A 27988-nucleotide genomic window follows, 5' to 3' on the forward strand; every position below is an offset into this window, starting at 1 on the left:
GCTGTTGTAGGATCGTTTCAAATTGAGTAAAACAATGATATTAGTTTCAATATTTTGTTACATTTATTTACTAACTTCAATCTGGTTTTAATTAAGCTTTATCGTTTCGAATGCAAGTGTCGAAGTTTGTTAATTTGTGTTCAAAAGATGTTGTTGAACAGAATTATTCGACAAGGTTCACTTCATTAACATATGTTTAATAATTTTTTTCATCGAACGATCGTAACCATATCTGTGATATGTGGATAACTTCATTCTACACAATTTGCCAACCCGTCCCCGACACCGACCACGTGGTGTCATTGGCTACATAATGGCGGTAGAGCGTTATGCTCGAAAATGAACTCTGCGCATGCGCGTATTCACGGAGAAATTCTAACCTAGCTAACATAGTATGCAGCTATAAGAACGCAGTTATCTTAATGAAATGCGAAAAGGTCACAGTATCCGAGGGTTCGAATATGTTTAATTCAATGTTAATTGACCGTTGCGATCCTAACCCGTCCGCGTCATTTTTCAACTAGCATAAAATACAGCGATTAAACCGTACCGAGGTGGGGGACTCGGGGCTTCTCCGTGGAAAGAGACCGTCTGGTTTTCACAACCACAACTAACCGTCTCATTTCTACACGACTAACGCGAGCGGCCGCATGGTGCATGTGCGGAGGAGGCCGAGCTCGCTTTAAAACCGAGCAAGTCGAAATTATCGGCGATAGGGGAAGTGATGAGGCTATCAAGCTCCTCGGATATTCGCCAATAAAGTGTGATCGTTGAGCGTAAGTGCAGTGACTGCAAATACCGAGTGATTTCTCTTCCTCTGACTCTGCCGTTGCCGCTGCTGCTTGCTCTTCTTACACCGTTACCAAACCGTCGAGCAGCGCGATTCGAGGACCGACCGTTTCTCGTTATTCAACCCCTAACCATTCGTCGCCGGTGAATAATGAATGTCGACGAATACGAAAGCCTGCCAACGGGTTCCGTCGCCGTCCACATGACAGCGGGTGCCCTCGCCGGCATTATGGAGCATTGCGTAATGTACCCGTTGGACAGCGTCAAGGTAAACGAATACGGCCTCTATCACATCCTCTCCAACCATCGATTCATTTATTTCTTTTAACTATATTCAGACAGCTAGGCGACTCCTGGATCCGGTCTTCTATCGTCTCGCATCCTCGATACGGCGTGACACTGCAAGGCCACCGAGCATCTCTTGATTTTCTGCTGTCTAATCGGGTCATTCGACAATTGGCCAAAGTGGGGAGAAAATTAATTTCTATTTCTACCATCGAGGAACTACGTCTAAAACGTACCAACTATTCCAGATCTATCGAGATCTCCTTCCGTTTCTCATTGTGCAGCAGTTTTCTTACATAATTATACATTTACTCATTTACTGTCGTGCCGAGAGACAACTAGTCCTCTCTCTCTCTCTCTCCACCCCCCCTTTCTCTCTCTCTCTCTGTCTCGCTTCTTCAGGCATTCCGTATATTCTATAAATAAACTCTTATTTCCAATTCAAGAGAGACACCTTGGCGTTATACACATCTTTGCACAGAGTCTTCGAGCAATTGTTACATGGGTTTCCGTGCTTCCGTTAAAATCGATAGTTTTCATAAGAATGACACATGGGTTAGTGTTCTGCTTTCGTGTTGACGGAAGTGTCGAAGAAATTGTATTTTCAACTGGACTTAGCCTTCCTCTTTGTAACTGGATACGTTGGCTAGCCTCGATTTCAGTCAATTCTAACAGATTGGATAACTGTGGTAAACAAACAATGCCACAATAAGCAGATTGAGATAGGAAATACAATCCTGCTAGGTATATCTTATCTTCTCTTTTCCCACCACACAAAAGGATGCTCCCCACTCTTTAATATCCACCAATTGTTTCACCACTCTTTTTACTGGCAAATATATTGTTCGACCTATGCAGATGTCCAATGAATATACCTAGGTCAAGTTCAATTGTCAGATGGTCGATCGTTGCATAATCTCACTTACTAAGTATCTTGATTCAGGCTTTGGAATTTACTACGCTATAATTGTTTGGATACCTCTACCTTCTACTCCCTTGCCGACTATCAGTTAGTCAAAATGGGCTCTGCTTGACGCTATCTGATGTGTTACATAACCAACATGATCCAGTCTATTTTTGTCCTTTTTTTCGCCATTCAGCACTGAAACTATGATTAGAGTATTTTTACAGGATGTTATTCAATCAGGAGGATTATCAAAGTTATGCAATTAAGCTTGACGTTGTTGTCATTCAATTTTTGGCTGATACTTGAAATTTTTACATGTAATGTATATCTGTCATAACGTAACCAGCGGTGTTTCACAATCGTTTATTGGGTTACTTTGGTTATGTTCTATCTGTTTTCAATTAATATAAGAAATTTACGTCTTTTATTTAAATTGTCATTTACAAACATTAAGCAATTTCTGACTTCCGAGAAAAACAGAAATTTTGCTTTATAAACAACTTCCTTGCGCTCAACGGAGCTTCCTCGAGAACAGAATATTAAATTTACAATATGTTATTTCAATGTGACGCAGTTGCTGCGAAGTTTTGGGTTAATCATTTACACCATTTCAAGAGTTGACCCTTTCAGTGCATTTGACTTGTTATATACGTCAAGAAAAGAACCAGTCATCAACTTGTGTAAAGCACACGTGCTGCGTCATTTCACTAAAAACACCATATTGAATCGTGATATTCATGAATTAGATATCATAATATGCATGTCGGTTATCATTCAGGTTCAACAACTGCTCAGCGAAAATTGAGGTTTCAAGTATCGATTTATTTCAAAATTTGGAAGTCTCCGAACGTCTGAAAACTTTCTGAACTTTCGGTCAGTAAAACAACTACCCAAGTGGAAGTGAACGCTATTCTCTGGAGACCGATTACGCATTGATAATAATCGGACCGCTTTACCTTATACATTATTCATCAGAATAATACACAGTTGTTTTCGAATGATGAGTGTGACCTTTAAATCCTCGTTCATGCATAAATTGGTAAAAGTGAAAAATATCAGAATCACATTACACAAATTTGTAGCAAATAGCTGCTTGAGAATCGTTTAGTTAGCTGCTGTTACATGCATTAAAAAATCTAATGGAAGAAAACAAGAGCTGGGGGATTCTATCAAACTCACAGATAGAACGCGCGATATCTTCACAATACTGCAAAAATAAACATTATCGGACTACGACTTGGAATACAACTCGACAGATTGTCTCTTGACGAGTGTTTTCTTATTCTTCAATTATCATACGTATGAATCTCAGCTCTCACGAATACCCGGCATCGTTTTTCAATACACAAAGCTTGATTCTGAGTATGTGTCACTTCCATCGCTTTACTGACCCCATACAAATTTTTCTGTGTACCAAGATATTTTTCTATCTATACACGGAGGGCAGACGATGTGTTTATTTTCCAGATGAGGCATATCGTAGTGTTTATCTACACAAGCGACATACATCACTTGTTGTTGCACGATTCATGTACACTTAGAAAATTGCTGTTTTATAATCCGATCACTTGGCGGACATTGACATGTTCATATTATAAGTGCACAATTTAGACGAGTATATTTGTCGAAAATAATTGAACTATTCTTGGAAAATTATCTGCCTCTTTCAGACAAGAATGCAAGCGTTAACACCCGGCCCAGGTGGAGGTGGCGGAGTTGGCGCGGTTCTGAGCAGAATGGTAAAACAGGAAGGACTTCTGAGGCCAATCAGAGGCATGGGAGCAGTTGTCGTGGGGGCAGGTCCTGCGCACGCCCTTTATTTTTCCTGTTACGAGTGGCTTAAAGATCACATGCTAGGACCGCGATTGCCTCCGCAATTCAATCATCTTGTTTACGGAGCCGCGGGTTGCGTTGCTACAGTTCTTCACGACGGAGTCATGAATCCGGCAGAAGGTAAATTGACCTGATAATAATCTTTCAATTGTCTGTTGCATAAATTTGCGCATAATTGGTATAGAGGGGTCTTCAATGTACTGTACATCTTATTCAGTTGTTAACAATTGCAATTTTCATTCAATGATGTGTCTGATGAAAGATAAAGAATTTAATTTCTTTTCAAACATTTTATTATTAACTAGAAATTAGAAGAAGAAGAAGAAAAGTCTTGTCGTAGTTTCAAAAAATGATAACAGTAAATCTGATAACATTACAGTGGTAAAACAGCGACTTCAAATGTACAACTCGCCCCATAGAAACGTGATCGAATGCTTACGGCATGTTTATAAAACTGAGGGAATTGGAGCTTTTTATCGAAGTTATACAACCCAGTTGGCAATGAACGTACCTTTCCAGAGTATTCACTTCATTGCTTACGAATATGCACAAGCTTGGACAAATCCCGATCACATCTATAATCCTGGAGCTCATATGATTTCAGGTAATGAGATGTTGCGTCGTAATTTCTACGATTCAAGAAAAATATAAAACACCGTCTCATAAGAATTAACTTACTTCAGGTGCTATGGCGGGTGCGATCGCAGCTGCAGCTACGACGCCGTTAGATGTATGTAAGACGTTATTGAACACGCAACAAGGTGGCGCTCAAGTTGAAGGAATGCGAGATGCATTCAGAACAGTTTACAAGTTTGGCGGGTTCCAAGGCTACTTCAGGGGTCTCAACGCTCGCGTACTTTATCAAATGCCAGCAACGGCTATTTGTTGGTCGACGTAAGAAAACTTGTCGTTTTTTCTACTCGTTACTTTAAGTTGTCGAAACTATGAATTGTCTTACATTTTTTTTTTTTAACCTTATCTTAAAGTTGAGCGAATCAGATTATGATAATATATGCAATGAAAATCATCGTATGTAAATGTCCACTTTGATCTATTGCTCTCTGTCTTTTCAATGTAAAATAACAGAACGTTGACCTGAAATCATGAATGCAAATATCGAGCACATTTTTTTTCATGCTCTAGAGCAAAGAAAGAAAAAAATAAAGAACAGCATGTTTGAATCTGAGATAAACTATACCGAAAAGCAATTAACTCATATCAATCGGTTTAATAGTTTCATTGCGACACAGATCTATTCGGTATCTGGTCAGTGTATCTAGTCAATCAGGAAACGTGCAAAATCTTGAAATTTCAATTGTACATGCTTTACTTTTTTTTTACACACTGGAAATAAGACTTCAATGTCAATCCGCGATGGCAAGTGATATATTTTAATACAATTTGACGCTATCTGGTGTTGTTTTAATACTTATCAGTGCTTAACTCTTTTATTTGCGGCAGGTAAATTTGAATGCCGAGCTATATCTGCATTGCGTTCTGTTGTGCCATGACATTTTTTTTTTTTTTTTACCTGAATTTCATCATATGTGACAAGAATTTGATGTAACTATAATACAGCTTGGATATTCAATGAGTCGCTGAATACGCATAGTGCCTTTGACTACATTACAAAAAGGACGAGAAAAAAAAAAAAAGACAACCGAAGAAGTATCGACTGGCATTATCACCTTTATGCCATCGCATTATTTTACACGTTTGGCTATATCATCGCACAGACTACCTGTTCTTAGAGCAATCACAATATTCTTATCTTCAACTGATAAATCAGTTTTTTTTTGTTATCTTGAGTACTCGTTACGTCAGAGATGGGTACACAAAGTTTTTTCTAAAGTACCACTCGGAATAACATGAAAACTGAAAAAAAAAAAAAAAAAAAAAAACTAATGGTCGTAATAAAGTGTGACAATCGGTGAGCCTGATATCGCCAACTATTTTAATTTGTTGTAATTACAAGTCATGCTGATAAATCCCATCTTTCATTCAGAGATCCTCGTATCTAAAATTTAAATCACAAGTTCGCCTGTCTGAGGAAAATAGATCGTCTTGTGTTTTTTTGTTGCTATTACTGAGATTTTACCAGAAAGCGGGGTTTTAAATTTCTCAGAAGAGTTATTGTTAGTAGCTTCCTCAATGAATTTACTGTCTCTTGCGATTACGTTGAGTAAGAAATTCTGATATTTGTGTCCTACTTGAGTTCAAAGGTTGAATTCAATAATCGATGAATTTTAAATACAAACAACTAAGTGTGAAAAAAAATGTTATTTCTGTGACGCAGAATTTTTTTTCTATATTTCCACTCCTCGAGTCACATGGTAACACTATGGTAGAATCTCAGACGTGAATATACATGAATATTTTATATAATAGTCTCAATGTTACGCACCAATCGTGATTGATTTGTTAAAATTTTATATGAACGTTACAGGTACGAGTTTTTCAAGTACGTGCTGCATGGTAAGCAGGATGATGTTCAGAGTCTGTACGGCGAAGTGGAAAGTATGGAGAGTCAGACGCAATCGCACAGTTCGACCACAAGGCCCAGCAGTTTTCAAGGAGCGAGCGTATATTTCAATAATCAATCTCCCGGCCCAGTTTTGCTAGACGTGACTAGAAGTTAGGTATTCCCCCACAGATCGCACGTTGAAATTGAAACTTTCGTTGGAAAAGTTTAATTGCTGACTTTATACATTTTGAGAGTTTATTATTATCGATTTTAGAACGATATTTTGTTATTCCAACTGTTGATACGATATTATGTATTATGTACAATACGTGTTTAAGCAGAGGATAGAAAGCAAAACAGAGAGTCGAGTGCAGGTCACTGGCTCGACAAAACGGTATCTATCTGTTTTCCACTTAGTAATCGGCATGACTTTGGAGAGCACTTTTTATCACATTACCTATTTACCTAAAATACGACTCGTTAAATGCCAGACAAATGAAATTAGGAGAGAGATTTTAAAGTAATTAGATTTGTTTCTAAAAATTCAAGCTTCGTTAATAAAGGCTTGAAGTTGCTCTGGAGGTTCGTGACAGAAATTTAAACAAAAAATTTTTTAAGGCTACATTTGGAACAAAATATTTATTATTCTGTACAATATGATCAATGCTCTGAGACGTATCGTACCGCTTTTGCCAAGTGCATTTAGTTCTGATACTTTTAACATAGTCTTGGCACAAATGTCATACATGTAATGATTCGATAAAATTTGGTGCAAATGTAGCCTAATTGCGTGTACCCAGGAATAATCTATTTCAGTTTACAGTGCATTTAATAGTTAGAGACCCACTGTTAACGAAATAACGACTGAGAAGAATCATCTTAAGTATTTTTTTTTCGTTTTTTTTTTTTTTCTTCTTGACTTTTCTTTGCTTCATCGCATCAGTATTTACGGAATATGTGAGACATTTTATGACTGCGCGTGAGGTGCTTGTGTAAAAAAAATTTAAATTCCCTTCTCTGATATAAAATGTATTTGTGTGTCACATAACATGAGATTTCATTGACACAAATTTCGTAAATTGAATTAAACGGCCGCAGCAGTTACATACGCGTACCGAAGTATTAATGCGACTTTTTACATTAATTAAAAAAAATTTTTCCATCGATGTCTAAGATTTTTTCATCAGTCATAATTATGTAACGTGACTTATAGTTTTATGTAAATAAAAAGTTGCTGCAGTGGGCATCAATCATGATAATGTGGAAATTTTTTGCTAAACTATTATGCAAAATTAGTTTCAAGATCTCATGTTCAAACTTCATAATCGATTTTTTTCCCTAGATAAAAAATTTTCTATGCGGTCGAAACCAATTGTTTTCGAAATGCTCAGTTGTGATCAAACAATTGAATTCTCGACATAGTGTAATTGAATTTCTACTTAATGTTAATAGAGAAAGAAGGTTCATCGTATACTCGTCTCGCATATAAATAGTACAAATTTCCAATGAATATACTCAACGAGCTGGGAAAGTTTGTATTTCTGTGATTTCTTAACACTTCATGTAAAAGATTTGTTTTTATCACAGAGCGAAATAACTGAAATGTAGAAATTAGAGGATAATCTGAGACATCGATTGAAAAATCTAGACTCATTGTCAATTTACATAGAAAGCCGCTGATATACCGTTGATACATGTGAATAAATTCAAAAGGTCTTGGGCACTACGATTATTGATTATTTAATTCTTGTAAATATTAGACACTATTCGTTGTACAGTATTATGATGTAAATTTTGTGAATGTTAGAAATATAAATAACTTAATTGCCTAATTACGAAGTATACTTAAGGTACACTGGCCTAACTTACAGTATACATTTATTTCCTTTGGAAATGTGGTAATTTATGTCCTACTGCATTTCAGTACTGTATTAGATTCTTCCTGTTGTACAGTACTAATCCTCCCATCAAGCTTTGGATTAGCGCATAAGAAAATCGATAATAAAAAAGAAACAAATTTTGCAGGAGGGATCACAGATTTTGCTAATGAAGAAATTTCAACAACAATAAGTAGAATTTACCGATATGCATCGGGTATTAATGGCTGTTTTCCAGTTTGTAAGAACCGTAATCCTATTTTTCGTTCAAACAGTTACGTTCCATGTTAACACGGCGATAAATTACGTACAGGGTATTCTGGTTCAATTTAATGCGCCATCAATCTCTACATTATATCATTTTTATTGGTCAGAGTATATTTTGTTACTTTAGTAAATTAGAACAGATTAATCGATCTCATTCTTAAGGACTGCGGATTGTGGTGCATGAAAAAAGCATCGATTTAACATTAAAAACCATCTTTTGAATTTCTCTAATCTTACGTATTTCAAAATTTTATTACCTGATTCATTTTCCCATACTCTTATAGAAGTTTGGAATAAAAAGCAAATTGTTACAAATATGAAAAATGGAAAGATTGATAGAAAGAAAAGTAGACGAATTTTAAACGTCAAGCATACATAACAACATCAAATACAAAGGTGAGATATTTTTGTTGTTGAACAGATTGCGTTGAGCTCGAATACTCTGCACTTTCCTTTGGTTTAAGAAATGTAAGTACCGATAAGTGTCAGAAAGAAAACACAAGTATTTTCACGACTTGTTAATCACAAACGATGGTAGTCGATAAAATAATTTCGATAACTAACATCAGCTACACTAGTCAACTACATTCTATGAAATAATGGCATTCACCACAGATACATATTGCTTATATTTTTCCGTAACATCGTCTTATTTTATGTAGCGGTATACATAATTCTCAGCAACCTTGCATTTGGAATACAGCCTTGAAAGAAACTGTACAATAAAAAGTTTAGATTAAGAAATCAATTATGATGGGGAGCATGCAGTAATCAGAACTAAGCAAATAGATTTTACTGAAAGAATCAAGACAGCTAATTTTAATGCCATTCTCAGCACAGATACGTAAGGAAATTAAATTTAAGGTATAATTTTCCAATTTCAACTATTTAGGGATGACTTTGGTCATTATTTTTTCAACACCAAACATCACTGACGAAGAATGTGGTACATTACGATTGGGTACGGTATGATTCTGACCCACTTGGTTATACGTTGCTCGTTTTAAACAGACTTAGATTCCGATACGATGAAAAAGTACTCGCAAAGAATAATATCTTTAACATGGTTTCACTGGCTCGGATACTGTATGATTCATCTAATTGAAACGAAAGCTTGGTTTATTTCAGTATTTTAATATTTACTATCATGTTAATACTAAGTCGATTCAGGACGTACGCTTTACCAAGTTTTGAACTGAAAATCACAAAAAGAGATAATGCACAACTCTTTTTTTTTTTTTAGTGAATATCGTGATGGACGAAATATGACCCCGGAAATCAGAGCCTTTTTTTTTTTTTTTTACTACAAAGAATTTCCCCAACGTTGCTTTCTATGGCTGTGATAACTGAGTCAAACACATATGATGTTGACTTTAAGAGGGAGTAATATCATGTGAAAGCTCACGCTTAATCAAGCCATATTTCGTTTCTTTTTTTTCTTTTTTTTTTTTTTTTGTAATAGCAGTAATAATATCTTTGACGGTAAATGATAAATATTAACTTGTATTAGGTAATTTATTTTTTCATTCTATATAGATTCCTTGTTATTCATTGCAATTCAAATTAGACCATTATAACATACATCCGTGAGTATGTTGAAATGGGTGACGAATTTTCATTCTACTTATCATGTAAATATAGGCATGCTCCCACTGATACTTTACCCTGTAAGAATGAGGACGAACTGATATTGTACCAGAATAATAAACAAGCATCATTCATTCACCGAAACGTGGAAAAGAGCAAAGTGCGGAGTGTAATAATAATGTAAATATTTAATATTATACGTATTAAAGAATGACTCAAGGAGAAATAAAACATCATGTTTTCTTTTTATACTTCTAATAATTATGAACATAATGCGCTGGTGTATTGCTAAAGCCAAAAGATACTGCACGCATATTACAGCGTTTTGAAGAAGCAATTTGTATACGATTCTTAATTTTTATTTCTTCACTCCTCAAGTCTACACTTGTTTTCAATATTAGATAATTTTCCAACTTTGAAGTATCTAATTCAAAATAAATTATTACGTATTTTTGTCTATATTAGACAAAATAGCAAACCAATATTCGTAAAGGTTTTTTTCATAATCTTTATAAAGATAATTTTTCAAGTATTCACTAAGCATCGCAAACATAACATGACATGAAATCAAAAAATAGTCGCACAATCGAATAAGGAAACGTTCCCACATTTTTTGACGTTCAGCATCTTTTGCAGTAAATGCAATGGTTTTTTTTTCTGCAAATTTTACATCTTAGTACTCCGTAATTGACAGTTTCAAGTAATAAATTGTGTATTTTTTTTTTTATCTTATCAAGAGCTCGTTTAAAAAAAGTAGATATCAGAACTGAAATTGTAATCAAAGATCAAAAGGGGTTCATGATTCTACTTGACTAAATACATAAATACATTAATTAAACATTAGGTAAACTGCTGAACTTTGTTTTCGTTAATATTATTGACCTGTTTTAAGCTGCGAACAGTTTTTATCCGTTACTATAATTACTCTGCAAATGTGTGAACTTTATTCAGTCTTTGTGTCTCGTTTATTAAATTTAGCCGATCAATGAGTTACCTGACAATGCAATGAAACGATGACATGAATTCAGATTCGAGTCATTAGAGTGTGATTTGTTTCTTAGTAATGTTTCGTCGATGTTGGTGAAATTTTTTAAAAGTAATATTTATAATAATATTCAATTCACAAAGATGGTTAAAAATTCAAGTGCATGCGACACGCGATGTCAGTTGTTATTCACTGAGGCAATAAACACAGAAAATTCATCCAGACTTAATTGGTTCAGGAAGAACCAACAACGGTTAATCGATAATTTAGGCAGCCAAAAGTTGGTCGGCAAAGCTAAGGCTCAAATAGCTGAACAGGAAGAGAAGCGTCGGAAACGCCTTGAGGCCGAACGTAACGAGGTGAATTGCCTTTGACATCTATTTTAATACCGGTTTTCTGAATATCAAATGAACTACCGTTAATAACAGTGAAATGAATGACAAAGTTCTATATTTTCTGGCTATCAATTTTCACTGGCGTTATTCATCATGTTTAATGAATAAATTATTGTAAAAATCTTGACTAGAAACTGTAAAGAATTGAAATCTTTTCCCAACTTAGAAACAGCAAAAGTTTACTGGACCTCCGAACTGGCGACCCGCCATTGATGGTGCATTGAATTTAGATTATATGAGACCTATAGAGCCCAGCGTATCGAACTTGTTATACGAAAAAGGAATGCCCAGTTATGAAGCGAGAAAGAATTATCTCAACGAAAGGTAACAGATATCGAAAGTACAGAATATTCGTAAAAAAAATACCGTTGTTAGCTGGCTTTGACCTTGTTTATTTGGTATTTAAAATTTTTCAGGTATGAAAAGATGTTGGAAGATCGTTATTACTATCTTTATGGTAGCAGCTGGGTTTACGGTTGGCGTTTTAAAGATTTCCCACCCGTGCAAGCTACAAAATTGGGTAAACGTCAAATAATTCAGGCTTCGTTTTACCGTCGAAACGCTTCGAGCCTGCAACGTGATCCAAATTGGTATAAAATTTGCCAAACTGGAAATCCAAAGAATTATAATGACGTTTTAACGTACTGATAAAATACTTTCAAATATAGGACTCGATCGGATAGATTGACATCCGCTAAAGGTATTGAATTAAATGAAAAATTCCGTTTATTTTATTAATGTCAATGATTCGTCAAGTTTATTGTTTATCGCGAAAATCATATTATTAATAATAATAATAATAATAATAATAATAATAATAATAATGCACGAGAACTAACAAGGCTAATAAAAATATAATAGAAATCTCTTAATTTATAAGTTCGCATTTCGCTACTTCGATACAGTCTTACTAATTGTGAAGATTTTCTTACCGACATGATTAGCGTCTAAAGAAGTAATGTTTTTCTTTATAACAAATCAAAGTACGTCGATTGAACAAGTTTTAACAAACTTTTATTGGGTTGGCACAGAATATTCTAAAATCTAAGTCATCCCGCGTCGGTTTTTGTTTTTTGTTCGTTTGGCGAATAATAAAGCGATATGAACAAGTATTTAATGCAATAACTCTTTCTTTGCCGGCATCCGATAATTTTCTACTCGGCGAATGAATAAAGATTGATATGGTTTTCCTTCGTTTTAACACAGTGTGTGACGTATGTACGTACGTATAAAATGTGACGCGTAATGTTGAACAGAGAAATGACTGACTTCGATATAAAAGTGTTAAAAGTGATAAAAATACTAATTGGTTGGTCCCTAACTGATAGTTTACATAAATACATTACATTGAGCTTAAAAAAATAAAATGGCACTATTCTTGTTTGTGATATCTTATTTTTGCGTGTTATTATTAAAAATTGCATATATATGCATGTATATATGTATATAAACATATATCTATGTATACCTATGTGTATATGGTGATAAAATTTTGGTTATTCAACATTTATATGCATAATTTATGGACTAGTAGTTAAATTTCTTATTTTAAATGCTATTTGTGTAGTAACTTATAGTATTTATGCATATATTTATATATATATGTAAATGTATATGTTTATGCATCTATGTTATAAGCTAGGGAAAACGTGATTTATTATCGATAGATCAGGTCAGTTTGGAACAGTTAAATAATTCTAAAATTATTCGCGATCTCTTTGGTATGATGATGAAATGGTAACCGCTTGACGAGTACGCTAAATTATTCTCAACTCTTTCCATCTTGATACGCTACAACGGTACCTTTTACTAATGTATAACTAATTTCCTTCAAACTAAATTCATAATTAAATTAAGGAATGCCAGAGGGGTTCAAGATTTGAAAGCGTTAAGCATCTTTAGTCATACCGCTGTCACGCGGTTGACGAATCGTCGGTGGTGCTGATGTCTGTGCTCATCATCGAAAGCACAACTGTTTGGATACTGTGCGCAGGCCGTTTAGGTTTAGGTGGCGGAGTGGGCGGAGTCGATTGATTAACAATTGGTTCCGGAGGCGCAGGAGGTTTGCATCTAATTCTCTGACTATTTTGCCGATTGGAATTGCTTGTGATTTCGGATTTGTTATTGCGTATAAGCGTGTCGTCGGGTAAATTGCAATAATCAGCCTCGCGTGTTTTTATTGGTAACGGTGGTGGAGGATCGTCCTCAGAAGCTGTACTGTCCGTAGTTCCTACACTGTCTCTGTTGCCTTTGCCTAATCCGCTAGGATCCAATCCGTTGCCGGTGTTTCTTAGATACTGATGGGACTGGCCAGACCAGCGGTTACTCATTCTGCGTTCTTTTTCTACCTCAGATCTTAGCGGTCGTTTGGGTGTCAGCTGTAATACGTGCAGATCCAATATTAGTCTAATGTCGACTGAAAATTAAACACCACAATGATTCATCGACTTGCTGCGTCTTCGGAATACATGGAAGAATACCTTCTGATAATAGCAAGTTTTTATGAACCACTAACAATAATTTTGTTCAAACATCTATCTCCAGACTTCTTGAGGATTGGTCCTGTAAAATTGTTTACCTTTTGCAGTAGAGTTTGTGAATTTAAACTCCACGACGACTCTTTCAGTTCTGTTAATTAAATTGTCCATTTAGAGTTCAATTGTTAAAAAATTCATATTTCACAGTATCGATCAAAGTAACTTGTTCAACTGAAGGAATTCAAGTAATTTTCTGACAAATCTTATTCATGTATATTACTTAATTACATCCAATTTTACAAGCCTTGTTACGCCAAGCCTGGCTTATATATTTGCCAATTATCGCTTTATTCCATATGTAAAGAATACTTGGAACTCACCTCTTGCCTCAGCTCAAAAACAGTTGTTATAGTTGATTGTGAATTGGAGGAAGGCAGACTCGTTGGAGGCGTCTGAGCTAGATCAGGCATCGTATACCATTGACTGGTTGGTTGATCGGTCTTGTGCGAGACGGCCGAATCACTCTTGCGGGAACTTCTTCGTTTCGTATCTTTTTTCTTGCTTAATCCAGAATTTGAATTAGCCAATGCTTTGAGCGATGCCGAGGATAAGATGTTGGAACGAATTGAGGTATTTCTGTGAATTTTCAAACAATCGAATTACTCATCAAATATAAGATTGAAAAAATATTCAGTAGTGCGTCAATTAAATTTCCAACATCAGCATTAACTTGTTACATGCATTCGGGTCTGTAAAATCGAAAGTCTTTGTCCGATTGATTCTTTTCAAGTCGCATGGCAGGCAGTCTGAATTTAATACGCTAGAATACATGATGATCTTAGCGAAAGCAGAAACGATAAAAACACATCTAAATGAGGTTCGTCATCAAATTTGCATAGAGCTCTTATCATTTGAATCAATATTTAATTTCAAACGACCGTTTCATTTAATCACGTGTTTTACATTTAAATCACCTAGTGGTTGCCAAACTTAAGTCTCAAATTCCATAATCAGAATTTCATTGCGGAGTACAAGAGAGAAAAGAACGAATAGACAAGATTTTACCCAGTATGTGCTTCTAAATTGTTAATCAAAATGTTAATATGGATTTATGCCATCAATTAGCTGCATGCAATATGTTATTATTTACCGTAAAGCGTCTTAGTCGAGGCACTGAGCTCTGTTTTAGGAAAACAGGTAAAAATAATGTTTTATAGACATTTAAACATAATGGTATAATGGTAACTGATTGCCAGTAATGCGAAATGCCGAATACATAAAACAGACAAAAAGAAGAGGAAAAGGTATTATAAATTATATGTTTGATAATATGAAAATAGATGTAACACAATCTCAGACGAATATTGGTGACATTAGAATGACGTGAATACCAATTTAGGTTAATTTGTTTAAAATTCTTTAAAATTCTAAAACAATTATTCAGTCCGATAATTTACTTGCGCAAAATGGCAAATAATGTTATTGTCTCTCGAAGCATTCACGCTTGTGCATATATATACACATATATAACAACACATATTCATTTTTCAACTGAGCAAGTATTATATAACAATAATTGAGCAGCGGAAATTTCTCTTATGAAATATAAATATCAGCTTTTGGAATAGTATAAGAATGCAGTAGTTGCAATTGTTTAGATTTGATTAAAGTACAAAAAAACCGTCATGCCCGAAACTTCTTTACCCAAAGATATTGAATCTATTATTACGAAAAAATGTGTTCCCACGTTTGATTGCAGTATACAGAAAGAAAGTATTGTTGATTAATGGTAAATTGATGTTGTAGGACAGACGAAAACTGAAAATGCACTTAAAAATATTAAGTTAGGTACGGAGGAAGGAAAGGAGAACGTTGTGCGTGATTTTATCTGGACCTTCAGCAACATTCCTGCAACCAGATTTCACCCAATTGATTTTACTTTGTAGTAATGAACCTTCGAGTGGTTAGTTTCAAGTTGTAAAGCATTAATTCATGTAAACGTATTATGATATTTAACAATATATTCAACATTCCAGATGTCAGGAAAAAATTGAAAATTTAGAATAAGTTTAAACCATTGATTTGCTTGTAGAAATATTCAACCGAAACTAATTTTGTGATGCTTGTTGATGATTGCAAATAGGTTGAAGGATACGAATTATGTTCGTTGATTACTCTTCTAAAAAAATTTTCCTGACAGTGAAATTGGCAAATTTTATATTGTTAAAGGATTTTACCTTGTTAGACTGACGTTCGTGGTACCAGAGTTTGGTGAACTGTTGTTAAAATTGAACGATGTGAATGACTTGAGTGTTGGAACTTGTGATTTCGTAAGTGAACATACTCTGGAGCGAGTTCCGCCACTAAATTACAAAAGGTTTTTTATGACAAGGATATAAACATCTATTATCTAATAGTCTAGTAACAAATCTCATTCAGGTAAACGTTCACAGTACACTCTCCGTAAGTATTATAAATTTTTAATCTAGACAACTGCCTCTCGATATGCATGTTCACATATCCTAAAGCCAAGTTGATTGAGAGACTCGCTGCCAAATACTACGCGAAAAACAATATCGATAAGTATTTGTTAATTCTCTGTTTCTTGAAATTTTCTCTTAAAGACCTGAGTTTGAAAAAACTCATTGAGAATGTACTGTATCACTAAACGACAATGTATTTGAACGGTTTTCAAACTTTTTTTTTAACTCTACCATTGCAAGCAAAAATTCTTGTCCAGTAGTCGTAAAACTATCTGCGGTGTATGAAGGATCTGATGAAAAATACCTTGATAAAAAGGATATATAATAACATTTGTAGCAGTGAGATTAGTGGATAACCCATAAACCATTGGTCAGTGATAACATTGAGGTCCAGAGTAAACAAAAAAAATTGTAAGCTAGTGAATGGATTTGAAAAAAATATGCTTCGAAACTCACTCGTTGCTGACAACACTTGCTTCGGATAGTCGATGATTTTCTCCTTTCAAAGTTTGGTGTCTTCTCATTGTTACCGACTGAGTCATAGTCTCAATTTGGAGATCACATGTCTGTATAAAGAAACGGATGAATTGTTATTAAAAAAAAGTTCTCAAGAAGAATATATTGCAGCTCACTAAAATAAAAACTCTTCGATCAATACACACATCGGGTAAATGGGAAATGGCGTTTCTTAGATCATTCATAACGGTTTATAAATCAACAATGAATCCATTATTCATTACTCTCAGGTGAAGAATAGAATTACAATAGATGCATGTTACGGGATGCCTGATAATCTGCTCTCCCACCGTTAGCCATGAATTCAACTTACTCTCTTTCCATATTTTCCCTCAACGTGGGCGCGCATAGCTGAAAAACACTGGTCTAATTTCTGGTGGAAAGGTCCCAGTTCAGTTGGTGCTCTGGCCTTGTGTAATTCCAGACCTATGCCAAGTAAGGGAATTTGCTCGGCTATAAGACTCTCGAGTTTCAATAGTTCCGAACTATGATCGGCATGGGAATCCCTGTATTCGGGATTAAGAAAAGCCTTCTCGTAGTTGTCGACACCTCCCATCACCGCTGGATCTAGTACTCCATTCAGTTTCATGCTTAGGGGATTCAGAGTTAAGGTACTGTCGGCTCTGTGAATATCATTAAGGAAATTCTGAAGTATCGACTATTAAATTGTGTCAGACCTGAACTGACAAAAGGAACTAAGTAGTTTTCAAATTTGCTATCAAACAAGTACGAGTAGCGTACCTATATTGAATAATGAGGTCCCTCAGATCCTTGTTTGTCGCTTCCATTGTTTCAATAGCATTCTGCAATGGACTGACAAGGTATGTTTTACTCGAAGTTACTGGAAACCATCGTAATATTCCTGGCAGAGGATAGCTCGTCACTAGGACTGTCCTCTCGAGCCACAAAGAGGCAAATTCGTTAGCGTTATTCCCGCTATCCTTATCTTTGGCATCTTTTTCTGACGGTGTTGACGAAGATGTTATTGTAGAATTTCTTCTCGGAGCTGGTCTTGAGAATCGAAACCGCTGAACATTGTTTACTCGATGATGCCTAATGATCAGAATGAATTATTTATAAGATCGAGTCGCGTGCGTGGATGGCCATGAAGATTTGAGTACCAACTCAACTTGAATAAATATTTCTACAAGTTTATCTAATTCAATAATCGTTAGGGTAAGTCAGTCTTTGATTTACCTAAGAACCGCTTCAGCCGTTACTGGTTTTCCACTCAAACGATGCTTTTTTTCACTCATTAGAGGTTCAACTTTGTTTATCTGAACGTATTGACTAGCTGATTCCAGTATGTCGTCGCCGGGTGGTGATAATTTGTTCATTTGCTCGGCATTGGGCAGTTGATTCAAAATTCTACTACAAAAATCGCTGAGCCGTTCGTACTCCTTGCCACGGTAGACAAACACCTTGAAATAAATATTAATTAGGTACTCATGAAGTGAGATTCTTGTGCATTGAAGATTCAAACTTTAGAATTGGTAAAAATGATTCAATTATCACCTTGTTTTGTAAAAATGGAGGATGACCGCGTCCATAATAAGCTACTCTGAAGTATTCCGGCTCCGGTCTGAGCTGTTTTACAATGGAATCGTAGAAGCTTGCCATTCTCTTCAATAACACTGACATTTGGGAATAGTCAAATGTTTCTTCCTCGTATTGTTTTGCCAATTCTTTACAGACGTCAAGAGCACACTCCCACATTTTACCTTTGTCGAAATAGTCAATAATATCGTAATAGAGAGCTTCTTTCAATTCTCGATGCGTCTGGCGATTATCATACCTGTAATATTTGAAACACTAATGAATTTCTGCGATAAGATTCACAATTTCTTTGTAATCAGAGTGATTTATTACCTCTGAGAACGTAACAAAGGCGGCAGAGGTTGGTCACTCCAATCGAGTAACTGACTGTAGAGTTTCAGGGAATACGCAGCTTCTGTATAGTTGTCGCAGTCCAAATGTAATTCGCAAAGTTTATTCACGTACCTGGTAGTAATTTACAAAACAGAAACTATTCGTTAGACATTTGTATAAAGTTTAATCATAATTGTCATAGATTCTCGAATGGAAATTTTTAACTAAACCTTATCCTTAAGGGAAGTTTTACCAATCTCTTTACCAACAATTTTAAATTATTTGGAACATTTGTCAGTTAAAAATTACCGAGTCTAACTTCTACATAAAGCAAAATGTGTTCCACCCAAATTGTGCACTACGGGTGTACCGGATCAATTTCAACTTCGAATGACTTCGGATTCGAGAAGAATTGATTTGAGAGATTTGGTATCTTAACAAGTTTTTGGAATCTGGATAGTACTATTTACATACCTGATGTACATTTCCTTCCGATTGATCTCAGAGTAAAAGTCTAAAAGGTTGACTGTACAAAGCATCCGATGTTCCTGAGATTCTGCATGAATGATATCTCTGTATTGCAACAGTCTTTCCATCAATCGAGCAACAATATCAACAAATCGCAAACCCATTTCGCGCATTGTCGAATGATCTTTGCAGAGAGCGGTCATCCTTTGTACCCAAAGTACACGAAACTGTTCGTCACCTCTACCACCTTCTACCTATATAATAATCCGCTAGTATTAGATATTAGTAAATTCCACAAGATGCATATACGAAATTCAAGTAAAAGTTGACTCGTGCATTTTTGGTTTCGAAATATCATATCACATACCAAAATATCTAATTTTGCAATCATCTCGTCTTCGTACTGCGAGAAATTTCCTTTTATATGCGCAGGATCACGTTTAGTATCTCCGTAACCTTCGGTTATTCGGGAACTGTAAAATTCGCACTGCATCATGTCGAAAAATATTGGAATAGTAGCTATTCGTAATTCCGTTTCGGGAATCAACGTCATCTCTAATATTGCTCCAACCAATGAAGGAATAAATAGGATTTTGTGTTGTCCCAGGTTGAACCACATCGATCGAATTTCAAACGCTGTTTCCCTGTGTTAGGAAAAAGGAAAACATTTTTCATCAGGGTTAAACATCTAGAATTCAAATTTCTCAAATCTATTATAACATCCATTAATCATATGGAATTGTAATCAGAATGGATGAGCGCTGTTGAATGTCTGAAGGTTCTTTTTCTTAATTAAAAGTAAACCATATGGTCAAATAAACATCTACTGATATTGTTTAATTTGAACAAGTTCCATTCAGAATTAAACAGTGTAGCGATTTTAGTAGTAATATTAGATAAATACATACCTGCGCATGTCTTTGTAACGTACAACTATACGATTGCGTTTTGTCGGACTGAATGTGTCCAGTTGAAGGGATGGTTGCGTAAGAAATGCAATCGCACAGTGAAAAAAGTTTGACCAAGCTTGTTGCTCAAAGTTCTTGAAGAAATAATCTCTTATTGTTTTCGAAAAAAATCGCAATGATTTCAGAATTATACTATTCTGAAGCATAATCATTTCGGACCAGTCGCTAGGAAATACACTTTTCGATACAAGATCTTTGAACACCAGTAAAATCTCCATGAGAAAATCCAGAAGATCGATCGGAGTCCCAAATTGATTGATGTAAATGTCGTAGTGATGTTCGGTCATTTGTCTGTAAACAAGAATAAAATGATAAATTTATAATAATACTTTTGCATCTACAATGAAGACTTACAAAAATATAATGAAACAGCAATTCAAATATCTAAAATACGTGAAACTGAATCAGAGCATTTCCCATTTTAAATGCTAATTAGACGGAACTAGCTAAAAGCAGATCTACCTGAAAATGGCCAGCATCACGGATACCAAATTTCCCACGAGAGGATTTTCTCTGTCCATTGAAATGACCGTTTGAATGACAGTTCTCAACGCCGTCAACATTATTTCTTTCACATCGGAGACTGTCGAGCCTACGTCGCTTCTAAATGTCAACTCGAGAATGTCAGATAAGATCTTAACGCACAATTCCACCTGAAATCACCGAAATCTGTACCTCACATGTATCTGTTTACTCGGATCGTGACGAAAAGAATTTTCATTGTACTTAGAAGGTGGATGCTCAAGTAACTCGAAGTTAAACAGTGAGTTGAATTTCTGTACAAAATCAACGTTATTTCCGATATTACAAAATTCAAGCACGTTCATTCTTCTCACACAAGTTTTGATATGTGTAAAAAGGAACGTGATGCTATTATTCCGCACATATTGCATCGTCCAATAATAGTGCATTTTTTTTTGTTTCCAAGCTGAGCCACTCATGTACTTCATAAATTACCTCTTCCGAGTAGCCACGGTGCTGGTTGAGTCGATGTCTGTTCTCGCCGAGCAGCCTGGCTACCTTCGCCACGCTCTTTCCAGGCGTGCCTGACAGTCCCTTTACACGCCAATAACCAAACCCAAACCGAACACAGAAAATAAAACAACCCTGTGTTAGTCGATACTCGACAGTGGATAATACCAGTAATAATAAATAAATTAGTCGCGTTTCTAATAATAATTATTCACTCAAAAGGTTTTAATTCCGGATACACCTATCCGAATAGAGTCATGCCATAGGAATGGTTTGAACAATGTATTGAGAACGATAACATACTTGAAGAATTAAGAAAGTGCCACAAATCATGCTGCGTACTCTGATGGAAGTTATTCACACAAGACCTCCACCTTGGGTACATGCTGGTATGGTAGTGATTTCGTAACTGTTAACCAACAAGATCACTTTTAACAACAGAGGTGAATAATGATGAATGTTAATCGGTATTAAGACAGATATTGTAGATACAATTGTGGTACGATAGAATAGACGAGCATGGCAGTAGAAGATATCATAGAGAGCTGCGTGGCGAAAGGGTGTCAGGCTGCAGGGCAAGCACATTAAATGATTACAATATAATGATTACAAAATGCATGTAACTAATTAAATAAGCTATGTGAAAATGAAGAATTTGTGACAAGGGTACATGGAATTCGTATTTTTATACATTGAGCGATCTAGCTCAACTCTGCAATTGAAACATTAAATTTATTTCATTCCTTAATACACAATCAGCGAAGCCGTTTGAGTTGAGCTAGAATGCCGAATGTTTGTACAAGACATAATTTTTATCAATTTCAGTTGCACCTTGTGTATTTGACGTGATTGTACGATGGCAGAAATTGACAGTTATATTATCGTCAAGTGATATATATTTTTCACAATCCATTAATAATTATTTGCTCGGATCATATATTTTCATGGCAGTGCTAATAGACGAGTGGTTCGATACGATGACGGTTAAATTCGCAAAATCTTACCTCTTCTTTCGCTTCTAAGAGACTTCTGACCAATATTGTAATAGTGGGCAGGAGTATCGCTCTGCATTCGGGACTCAAGAATAGCGGACTGTGAACTATGTCGTTCACCGTCATCATTTTTTGTTTCGTCAGTCTACCGGGTGGCAGGGTGACTAATAGATCAGTCAATATATTGCTGAGCTGCTTTTTATTGTAAACTTGGAGAATGTGTGGTATCGTGGTTGGTAAATACTTTAGACAAGCACCCTGGACCAAGAGTGTTCCATCAGTTTCGTGACTCATCAAATCGATTATTGATTTTAATAGTTCCGTCAATGACTGAGAAAATTCTTCTTCGTCTTGATTCAACCTTTGAGTGAAAAGGTGAGATATATTTTTATTAGTATGAAAACTTCTTGCATTCTTCAAAAAACTAATTTGATTATAACAACATTTCAAATCGCGAGTGTCAATCTTTTGCACCGTTTAGCTCTGAACATAAAAACTCATTCGTGTATCGTCAAACTATATTTACATGGTAACGAGATGCGGCTGATCGTGAGCAGCACTATCGTTACGTGCGAACGAAAACTAAGTATCAAACAAAACAAAAAATACAATGAATTCTTATTAGAGGACGGCTCTTAATGTCACAGGAAACTAGAATTCTTTATAGTTCCTTCTGGATTAGTGTTTTTTGGAAATTTAAATTACACAAATTATACTGATACTCACTCAGCAAATAAAAGTCGTGATTTAACAACAAATCTTAAACAGTATTGCAAGCTTTTCATAGTTTTAAGCAATAAATCTCGTTCTTGACCGTCATTATTAGTCGCACTATCTATGCGCTTGCGCAATACTGTGATTAACTTTTTGTAAGCTAAAGTTGCTGAGAAATTTTCAGAGATATACAAGTCAAGGACTGGTTGAAAGTGCTGGTACTTTCTGTCCGAAACCAGCCCAATGATGTACAACAGGCATCCAAAAACCATGTCGTCGTACTCATCACTGTCCGAATTCCTCATTAAAATATTAAACAGCGCATCTAAAACATCCTGCAAGTAGAAGATTACTGTTGTTGTTTTAATGTTGTGTTGTTTTAAAATTTATTCAAATTTCTAACATGAGATGACGCATGAGTCATCACGTGTATCATGTGCCACGTATGTGTGTAAGTTTCAAAGATCAATTCTCCTACTTGATGACGTAAATAGGCAAAACTGATTCATTCACGAATTCATCATTGATCAACAGTTTACCGAGAGGAAAAACGTAACTCAGGAATTGAATGAATGAGGTCATTCTAATGAGAAATATTTGAGTGCACAAGCACCTAAATACTCAAATACTTTGATACAAGAAAACATATCAATATTTTCCTTGTTTATCTTTGAATATGCTATTTCTGTTGGCAATCCAAATATCAGTCAATCGCTAAGATAACGAATGTATTTTCATTAAAATTACGCTGTTTGAAGAAATATTAATGAAACGGAGCAGAGTGATCCATTTTGGAGTATTTTTTCACATGCTCGTGTAATTTTACATGGCAAAATAATAATGCGAAGATGGTACGAACGTGGCAGATTCAGGCACAGTTCAAGTTCGGTAAATGCCAGAAAAACTGGAATTCAGAAGGAGTAGCAGAATTATACAAATGTTATAAAATGCTACCTGTAAGAACTTTACAACTTCTTCACCATCAACTTTCATCAAAGCGGTAAGAGACTCCTTCAAGTCTGTCTGCCGCGATGCCCACTTTAGTAAACCAAGTAGATCGACATTTTGCGTTAGTTTAGTGGAACAAACATTGGTTGAGATTGAGAAGTTATCCTTTGAACTAAGGGTGAACGGCCCTTGCGTCAGCTTCTTTTCGGCATTCAATTCTTCCTGGTGATTATATGGACATGAGGATTGATTTTTCAACATTTACTCATCGATAGAGGTAATTTTCGTCACGTTTAGAATCATCTAGTTCTTACCAATTCTCCCTGCGTCGATGGTAATTTCAGATAAGTCGCATCCGTTTCTTCATACTTTTTATGGTCCAATTTATAGACTAGTAGCTCATGCTTAATGTCTTGCAGAGTAGTGCCGTTGCGCTGCATCAGTTTTACATAACTCAGAGCAAACGGCTTTTCTGACCTGTCTTTTGCTTCGTTCGAACTACGATGTTTGAAGGTAAACTTCAAGTGAGCGTGTCTGAATTCATCTATGGGTACAGCGATTTTAAACGTTTCAAACCACTTTGGCTTGTCTTCGTGATAGTAGATTACGCTACGATACTCGTCAATGGGTGGGGCTCCTCCTCCCAAAGTCATCACACCAGGTATGGCTACACCTCGTTCGTTACAGACTTTTATCTAAAGAAATAGGAAGTTTTAAGTATCCTGTCTTTTGCCAAAATTTTGTAAATTGTTAATCTGAACTTTTTTCCACAAAAAAACTTCTCCACACTAACCGTTACTTCCACATTTTTGTCAGTAGATTTGGATCCTTTACTGAATTCGCCTGAATTCAAAGTAAGATATAAATCATTCCTGACGTCACCCGGCAAAATAACTTCTGGAAATCCCATTTTACGAGCAATTGCCACGTTTCCAAGTACCAAGTGTGGATTTTCTTCACGCACCTGTAATAATTGGCAAACATAATGACATTATGGTACATCGTCGCTAGATTCTAAAGACTTTACAAGTAGGTTTTACATTGTTTTTGATATTTTAATGTTTCTGCCGATATTATAAATTACAAAACGATCCCTCTATGCGTAAAAGTTTGCGTACCTGCTTAGTGTCACCTCTCAAAAGTTTTATGCTAACCCAAAGGCCCTGACCGCCTACAGCATTTGAGCTGTTGCCGTTGCCCTTCTGACTGTTCGTATCTTTCTGCCCAAGGATTTTTCGTAATGTACCATCTAGACTCTCTTTCTCACAGCATCTGAAACCAAACAAGAAGAAGCCAACAAAACTTTCTTATCTTTGGGAAACAGAATACAATCGACAGAATTCAGTTTGTATGAATGTGTGATTTAGTTGCCTGCATTATTAAATGGCAGGTATGTGAGAAACTCGATGCGTCCCATTTGCAGAGGAATAACATTAACTTACTGCAAGAAGGGGATGAAGTGATGCGTTTCCACATCGCCTTCTAGCTTTCCAGCAATGAATAAAGTAACATCCATTGCGGCAACGCCGAAAGGCCGTCTCATGTTTTCAGAGCTCCTTTGCTTTTGATTTTGCTGTAATATGCTGGATCTTCGATGATCTATTTCCTTGGCATACATACTTCCAACGCGAACAGCATAGCAAACCAGGTAAACCTTTTCTCTTGACAAATCACGAGATCCTAGATCGGTGAAAAGCACTCTTAGATTGTGCAATTGATCGATATCTCGTGCCAATCCTTCACGACTCCAACAAACCACGTAATTTTCTGTTATCGCCTTCATGTCCTTGCCGTCGTAAAGCGTCAAAAGTAGTTCTACATCCTCTGCCATTTTGCAGACAAAATTTCTAACGCTTACAAAAAATATGTGCGAGTACACAGGCAACTGAGACTTCACTGGTTTCTTTTTCAGACTTATTGTCGCCTTTCTAATTCTTTCAGTGGCCGTTTCATGGTGGTAATAAAGTTGGATAGTGCTGGTCTGTTCCGGATTTAAAACATTTCCATGTTCGTCACGAACGACCATATCCAAGCCCAGCAGCTGATTTCCTGTGTCTATTTTTGCAGTTGCCAACCTCTTCATGTCTTTTAACTCGTCTACAGTTAAAGTGGCGCTCAGGATTTTACTTCTATATCCAATCAATTCAAGAATCTGCTCTTGTATTGTACGAAAGTGCGGCGAGTGTGTCTGGAAATAGATATAGAAGAATTATCGTCAAGTATTAATAGAAATATTCCTTGTCTTTATATAAAATTAATGCAGTTTGCGAAATTCCACATTACTATACGGCTGTTCAATACTAACGACGTATAGATGCTTCCAGTGATGTCCCCATTCGCGAAGTACGCTGGTAATTTCGTGCGTGAGTGCCTCCGTGCTGCTAGATATTTTTGATGTGTGCACATAGGACTTTGGAAAGATTCCGCTATTTCCTTTGTATTTACTACAGCCGTAAAACCATTCGTCACACTCTTGTAACATTTGAACTACTTCGCCAACCGTCAGCCGCAACCGGTACGGTCCATCTTCATCAAAATTATGGATAGCTACAAGTATATAGTAATTATCATACCATCATGTTGAACATTGTATTTAATATTTAGATCGAGTAATTAAATAATTTGTAGGAAAGAATTTCTGGTGCTCTGTAACAACTTAAAATGAGTAAATATGATAAATTTTGTCTATCAGTTAAAATTATTTGTGAACAGTCATAAAACAGAGAATCGAAAGTATTGACAAGCATTTCCTAAGTCATAAAAATTTACACTTGAGAAATCAATCATCTGCATTCACTCAATAAAAGATTTCAAGCGACGTAACTTGAAAAATTTTAAAAGAACGCAAGTTTGATGATTTTGATCAATAAATGCTCAACGAATCAACGGGTACTGAAATTTCATTTTTTTGTACAAAATTTGTACACACATATGTGAGTAAGTTGAGAAAATATTAATCTTAACGCAGAGAGAAATTTCAGTCTTTAGGATCTTAGGATCGACAATGAGTGCATTGAGATAAATCGCTCAAGGTGTATTCATTAAGTGAAAATTTGATTCGATTCGTGGGTCATCTATTTTGTTTAAGGGGTCCGATGAAAAGGACGCGGAATGCAATTTATTATTAGTGCGATTGGTAAATATTAATAATTAGGTACTAAAGTGCAATTCCGCTTATGAATACGCAAAGTACACAGATGTTTACTTAGGTGTAAGTTATTATTATTAATAATATTTTTTTTATAAACAAGCATTGCACGTGTTGACAGACGAATAAGGCGAGCATTATCAATATGAATTAGTCTAATGTCGACGTTGGTCGAAATTTGCGACGTTGTATAAACGATAAAAACCTCAAGTGGGGAAGCTGATTGTAGTAAAGTTTCATAATCAGATGACAGACGAAATGTAGTTCCACGTCCATAGGACGGCCGATAGAATTTCAATAAATACGTGCGAGTTCGTTAAGATTAATAATGAACAAAAAAAAATTTTTTAAAAACAAAAGAAACACGTTTTGACTCATGCGCGAGGCTAAATATGCGAATAAAAATTCATTCATTCATTCCATCGTACTGGGCACCTCCCAGGATACGAAAGCTTTTCCCAGCAAAGTACAGGCTAAACAGTCATTTTCTATGTGTATGATAAATTAAGGTGAATAAGAATTGAAACAGTACCAATTCCCTGCAGATCCTTGACTTTCCTCCATATTGACGTCATTTTAAAATATACACCTTACACATTTATGTACACTAGTTACATCCTAAGTAATTAACATGAACGGGGGGGAGAAAAAAAGAAATAAGGTGCGAACTGAGATGTTGTTATTTTATCGCAATATCTAACACAACTGTACCCCCACCCCGGTACGAAACAGGATGCCAGGGATCCACAGGCGTAGCTTACAAGGGAATTGGCTAATTGGAAACGGAAATCGACAACGCGCATGGTTGGTGGTTACGTATCATCATCACTCAATTATTATTCAGCACATAGAATTGCGGAGGCGTGATGCTTATTATTTTCATTACGATTCCGAAGCCTTAGTGATCGGTTTCATGTTGAGCTGGTATTTTGGAACAAGTCCGAAATATAATGACCTAAGAAAATTATAATTCAAATGTAATATTAGGATTCGATTTTCGTTATCAGTTACTCTACAATTTAACATCCTGAAAAATTTATAGCT

At 35.8% G+C, this 27988-nt stretch overlaps 3 protein-coding genes across 10 annotated transcripts; 2 read left to right on the forward strand and 1 right to left on the reverse strand.

Moving 5' to 3' along the window:
* Window positions 1-158: 158 nt before the first annotated feature.
* Window positions 159-10748, forward strand: LOC124186988 (mitoferrin-1). Of its 2 annotated transcripts, XM_046579214.1 has the most exons (6): window positions 917-1057; window positions 1128-1306; window positions 3652-3934; window positions 4194-4418; window positions 4498-4708; window positions 6261-10748. In XM_046579214.1, the coding sequence occupies exons 3-6, from the start codon at window positions 3658-3660 to the stop codon at window positions 6451-6453; spliced, it is 906 nt and encodes a 301-aa protein (XP_046435170.1). In that variant the 5' UTR covers window positions 917-1057; window positions 1128-1306; window positions 3652-3657; the 3' UTR covers window positions 6454-10748. The 2 variants fall into 2 exon arrangements, with proteins under 2 accessions (XP_046435169.1, XP_046435170.1); XM_046579213.1 differs by lacking the exon at window positions 1128-1306 and having other exon boundaries at window positions 159-1057.
* On the reverse strand, window positions 7625-27640 carry LOC124186985 (dedicator of cytokinesis protein 1). Of its 7 annotated transcripts, none has more exons than XM_046579205.1 (23): window positions 27477-27640; window positions 26102-26343; window positions 25239-25984; window positions 24915-25065; window positions 24590-24760; window positions 24111-24491; window positions 23803-24018; window positions 22861-23183; window positions 22147-22495; window positions 21128-21226; window positions 20633-20823; window positions 20111-20461; window positions 19570-19846; window positions 19209-19456; window positions 18735-18866; window positions 18381-18660; window positions 18063-18286; window positions 17607-17918; window positions 17179-17488; window positions 16806-16915; window positions 16104-16229; window positions 14247-14502; window positions 7625-13767 (listed from the first exon to the last, which is right to left on the reverse strand). In XM_046579205.1, the coding sequence occupies exons 1-23, from the start codon at window positions 27517-27519 to the stop codon at window positions 13303-13305; spliced, it is 6003 nt and encodes a 2000-aa protein (XP_046435161.1). In that variant the 5' UTR covers window positions 27520-27640; the 3' UTR covers window positions 7625-13302. The 7 variants fall into 7 exon arrangements, with proteins under 7 accessions (XP_046435161.1, XP_046435160.1, XP_046435162.1 ...); XM_046579204.1 differs by having other exon boundaries at window positions 24915-25068; XM_046579210.1 differs by lacking the exon at window positions 7625-13767 and adding an exon at window positions 15017-15046 and having other exon boundaries at window positions 14367-14502; window positions 24915-25068.
* LOC124186989 (protein ATP6V1FNB-like) lies at window positions 11084-12037 on the forward strand. Its single transcript, XM_046579215.1, has 3 exons — window positions 11084-11353; window positions 11556-11713; window positions 11806-12037. The coding sequence occupies exons 1-3, from the start codon at window positions 11084-11086 to the stop codon at window positions 12035-12037; spliced, it is 660 nt and encodes a 219-aa protein (XP_046435171.1).
* Window positions 27641-27988: the final 348 nt, after the last annotated feature.

Source organism: Neodiprion fabricii, chromosome 7, assembly GCF_021155785.1.
Source record: "Neodiprion fabricii isolate iyNeoFabr1 chromosome 7, iyNeoFabr1.1, whole genome shotgun sequence".
In the NCBI taxonomy this organism is placed as follows: Eukaryota; Metazoa; Arthropoda; class Insecta; order Hymenoptera; family Diprionidae; genus Neodiprion; species Neodiprion fabricii.

Excerpts from the sequence above, each read along its gene's own strand:
- LOC124186988 (XM_046579213.1), top strand. The coding sequence starts at position 941 with ATGAATGTCGACGAATACGAAAGCCTGCCAACGGGTTCCGTCGCCGTC. Across the intron at positions 1,058-3,651 it reads ACCCGTTGGACAGCGTCAAG|ACAAGAATGCAAGCGTTAAC; the intron begins GTAAACGAATAC and ends TGCCTCTTTCAG. Across the intron at positions 4,419-4,497 it reads TGGAGCTCATATGATTTCAG|GTGCTATGGCGGGTGCGATC; the intron begins GTAATGAGATGT and ends AACTTACTTCAG.
- LOC124186989 (XM_046579215.1), top strand. The coding sequence starts at position 11,084 with ATGTTGGTGAAATTTTTTAAAAGTAATATTTATAATAATATTCAATTC. Across the intron at positions 11,354-11,555 it reads TTGAGGCCGAACGTAACGAG|AAACAGCAAAAGTTTACTGG; the intron begins GTGAATTGCCTT and ends TTCCCAACTTAG. Across the intron at positions 11,714-11,805 it reads AAGAATTATCTCAACGAAAG|GTATGAAAAGATGTTGGAAG; the intron begins GTAACAGATATC and ends AAAATTTTTCAG.
- LOC124186985 (XM_046579204.1), bottom strand. The coding sequence starts at position 27,519 with ATGACGTCAATATGGAGGAAAGTCAAGGATCTGCAGGGAATTG. Across the intron at positions 23,184-23,802 it reads AAGTTGTAAAGTTCTTACAG|GATGTTTTAGATGCGCTGTT; the intron begins GTAGCATTTTAT and ends TTCTACTTGCAG. Across the intron at positions 18,867-19,208 it reads CGGAAGGAAATGTACATCAG|GTACGTGAATAAACTTTGCG; the intron begins GTATGTAAATAG and ends AATTACTACCAG.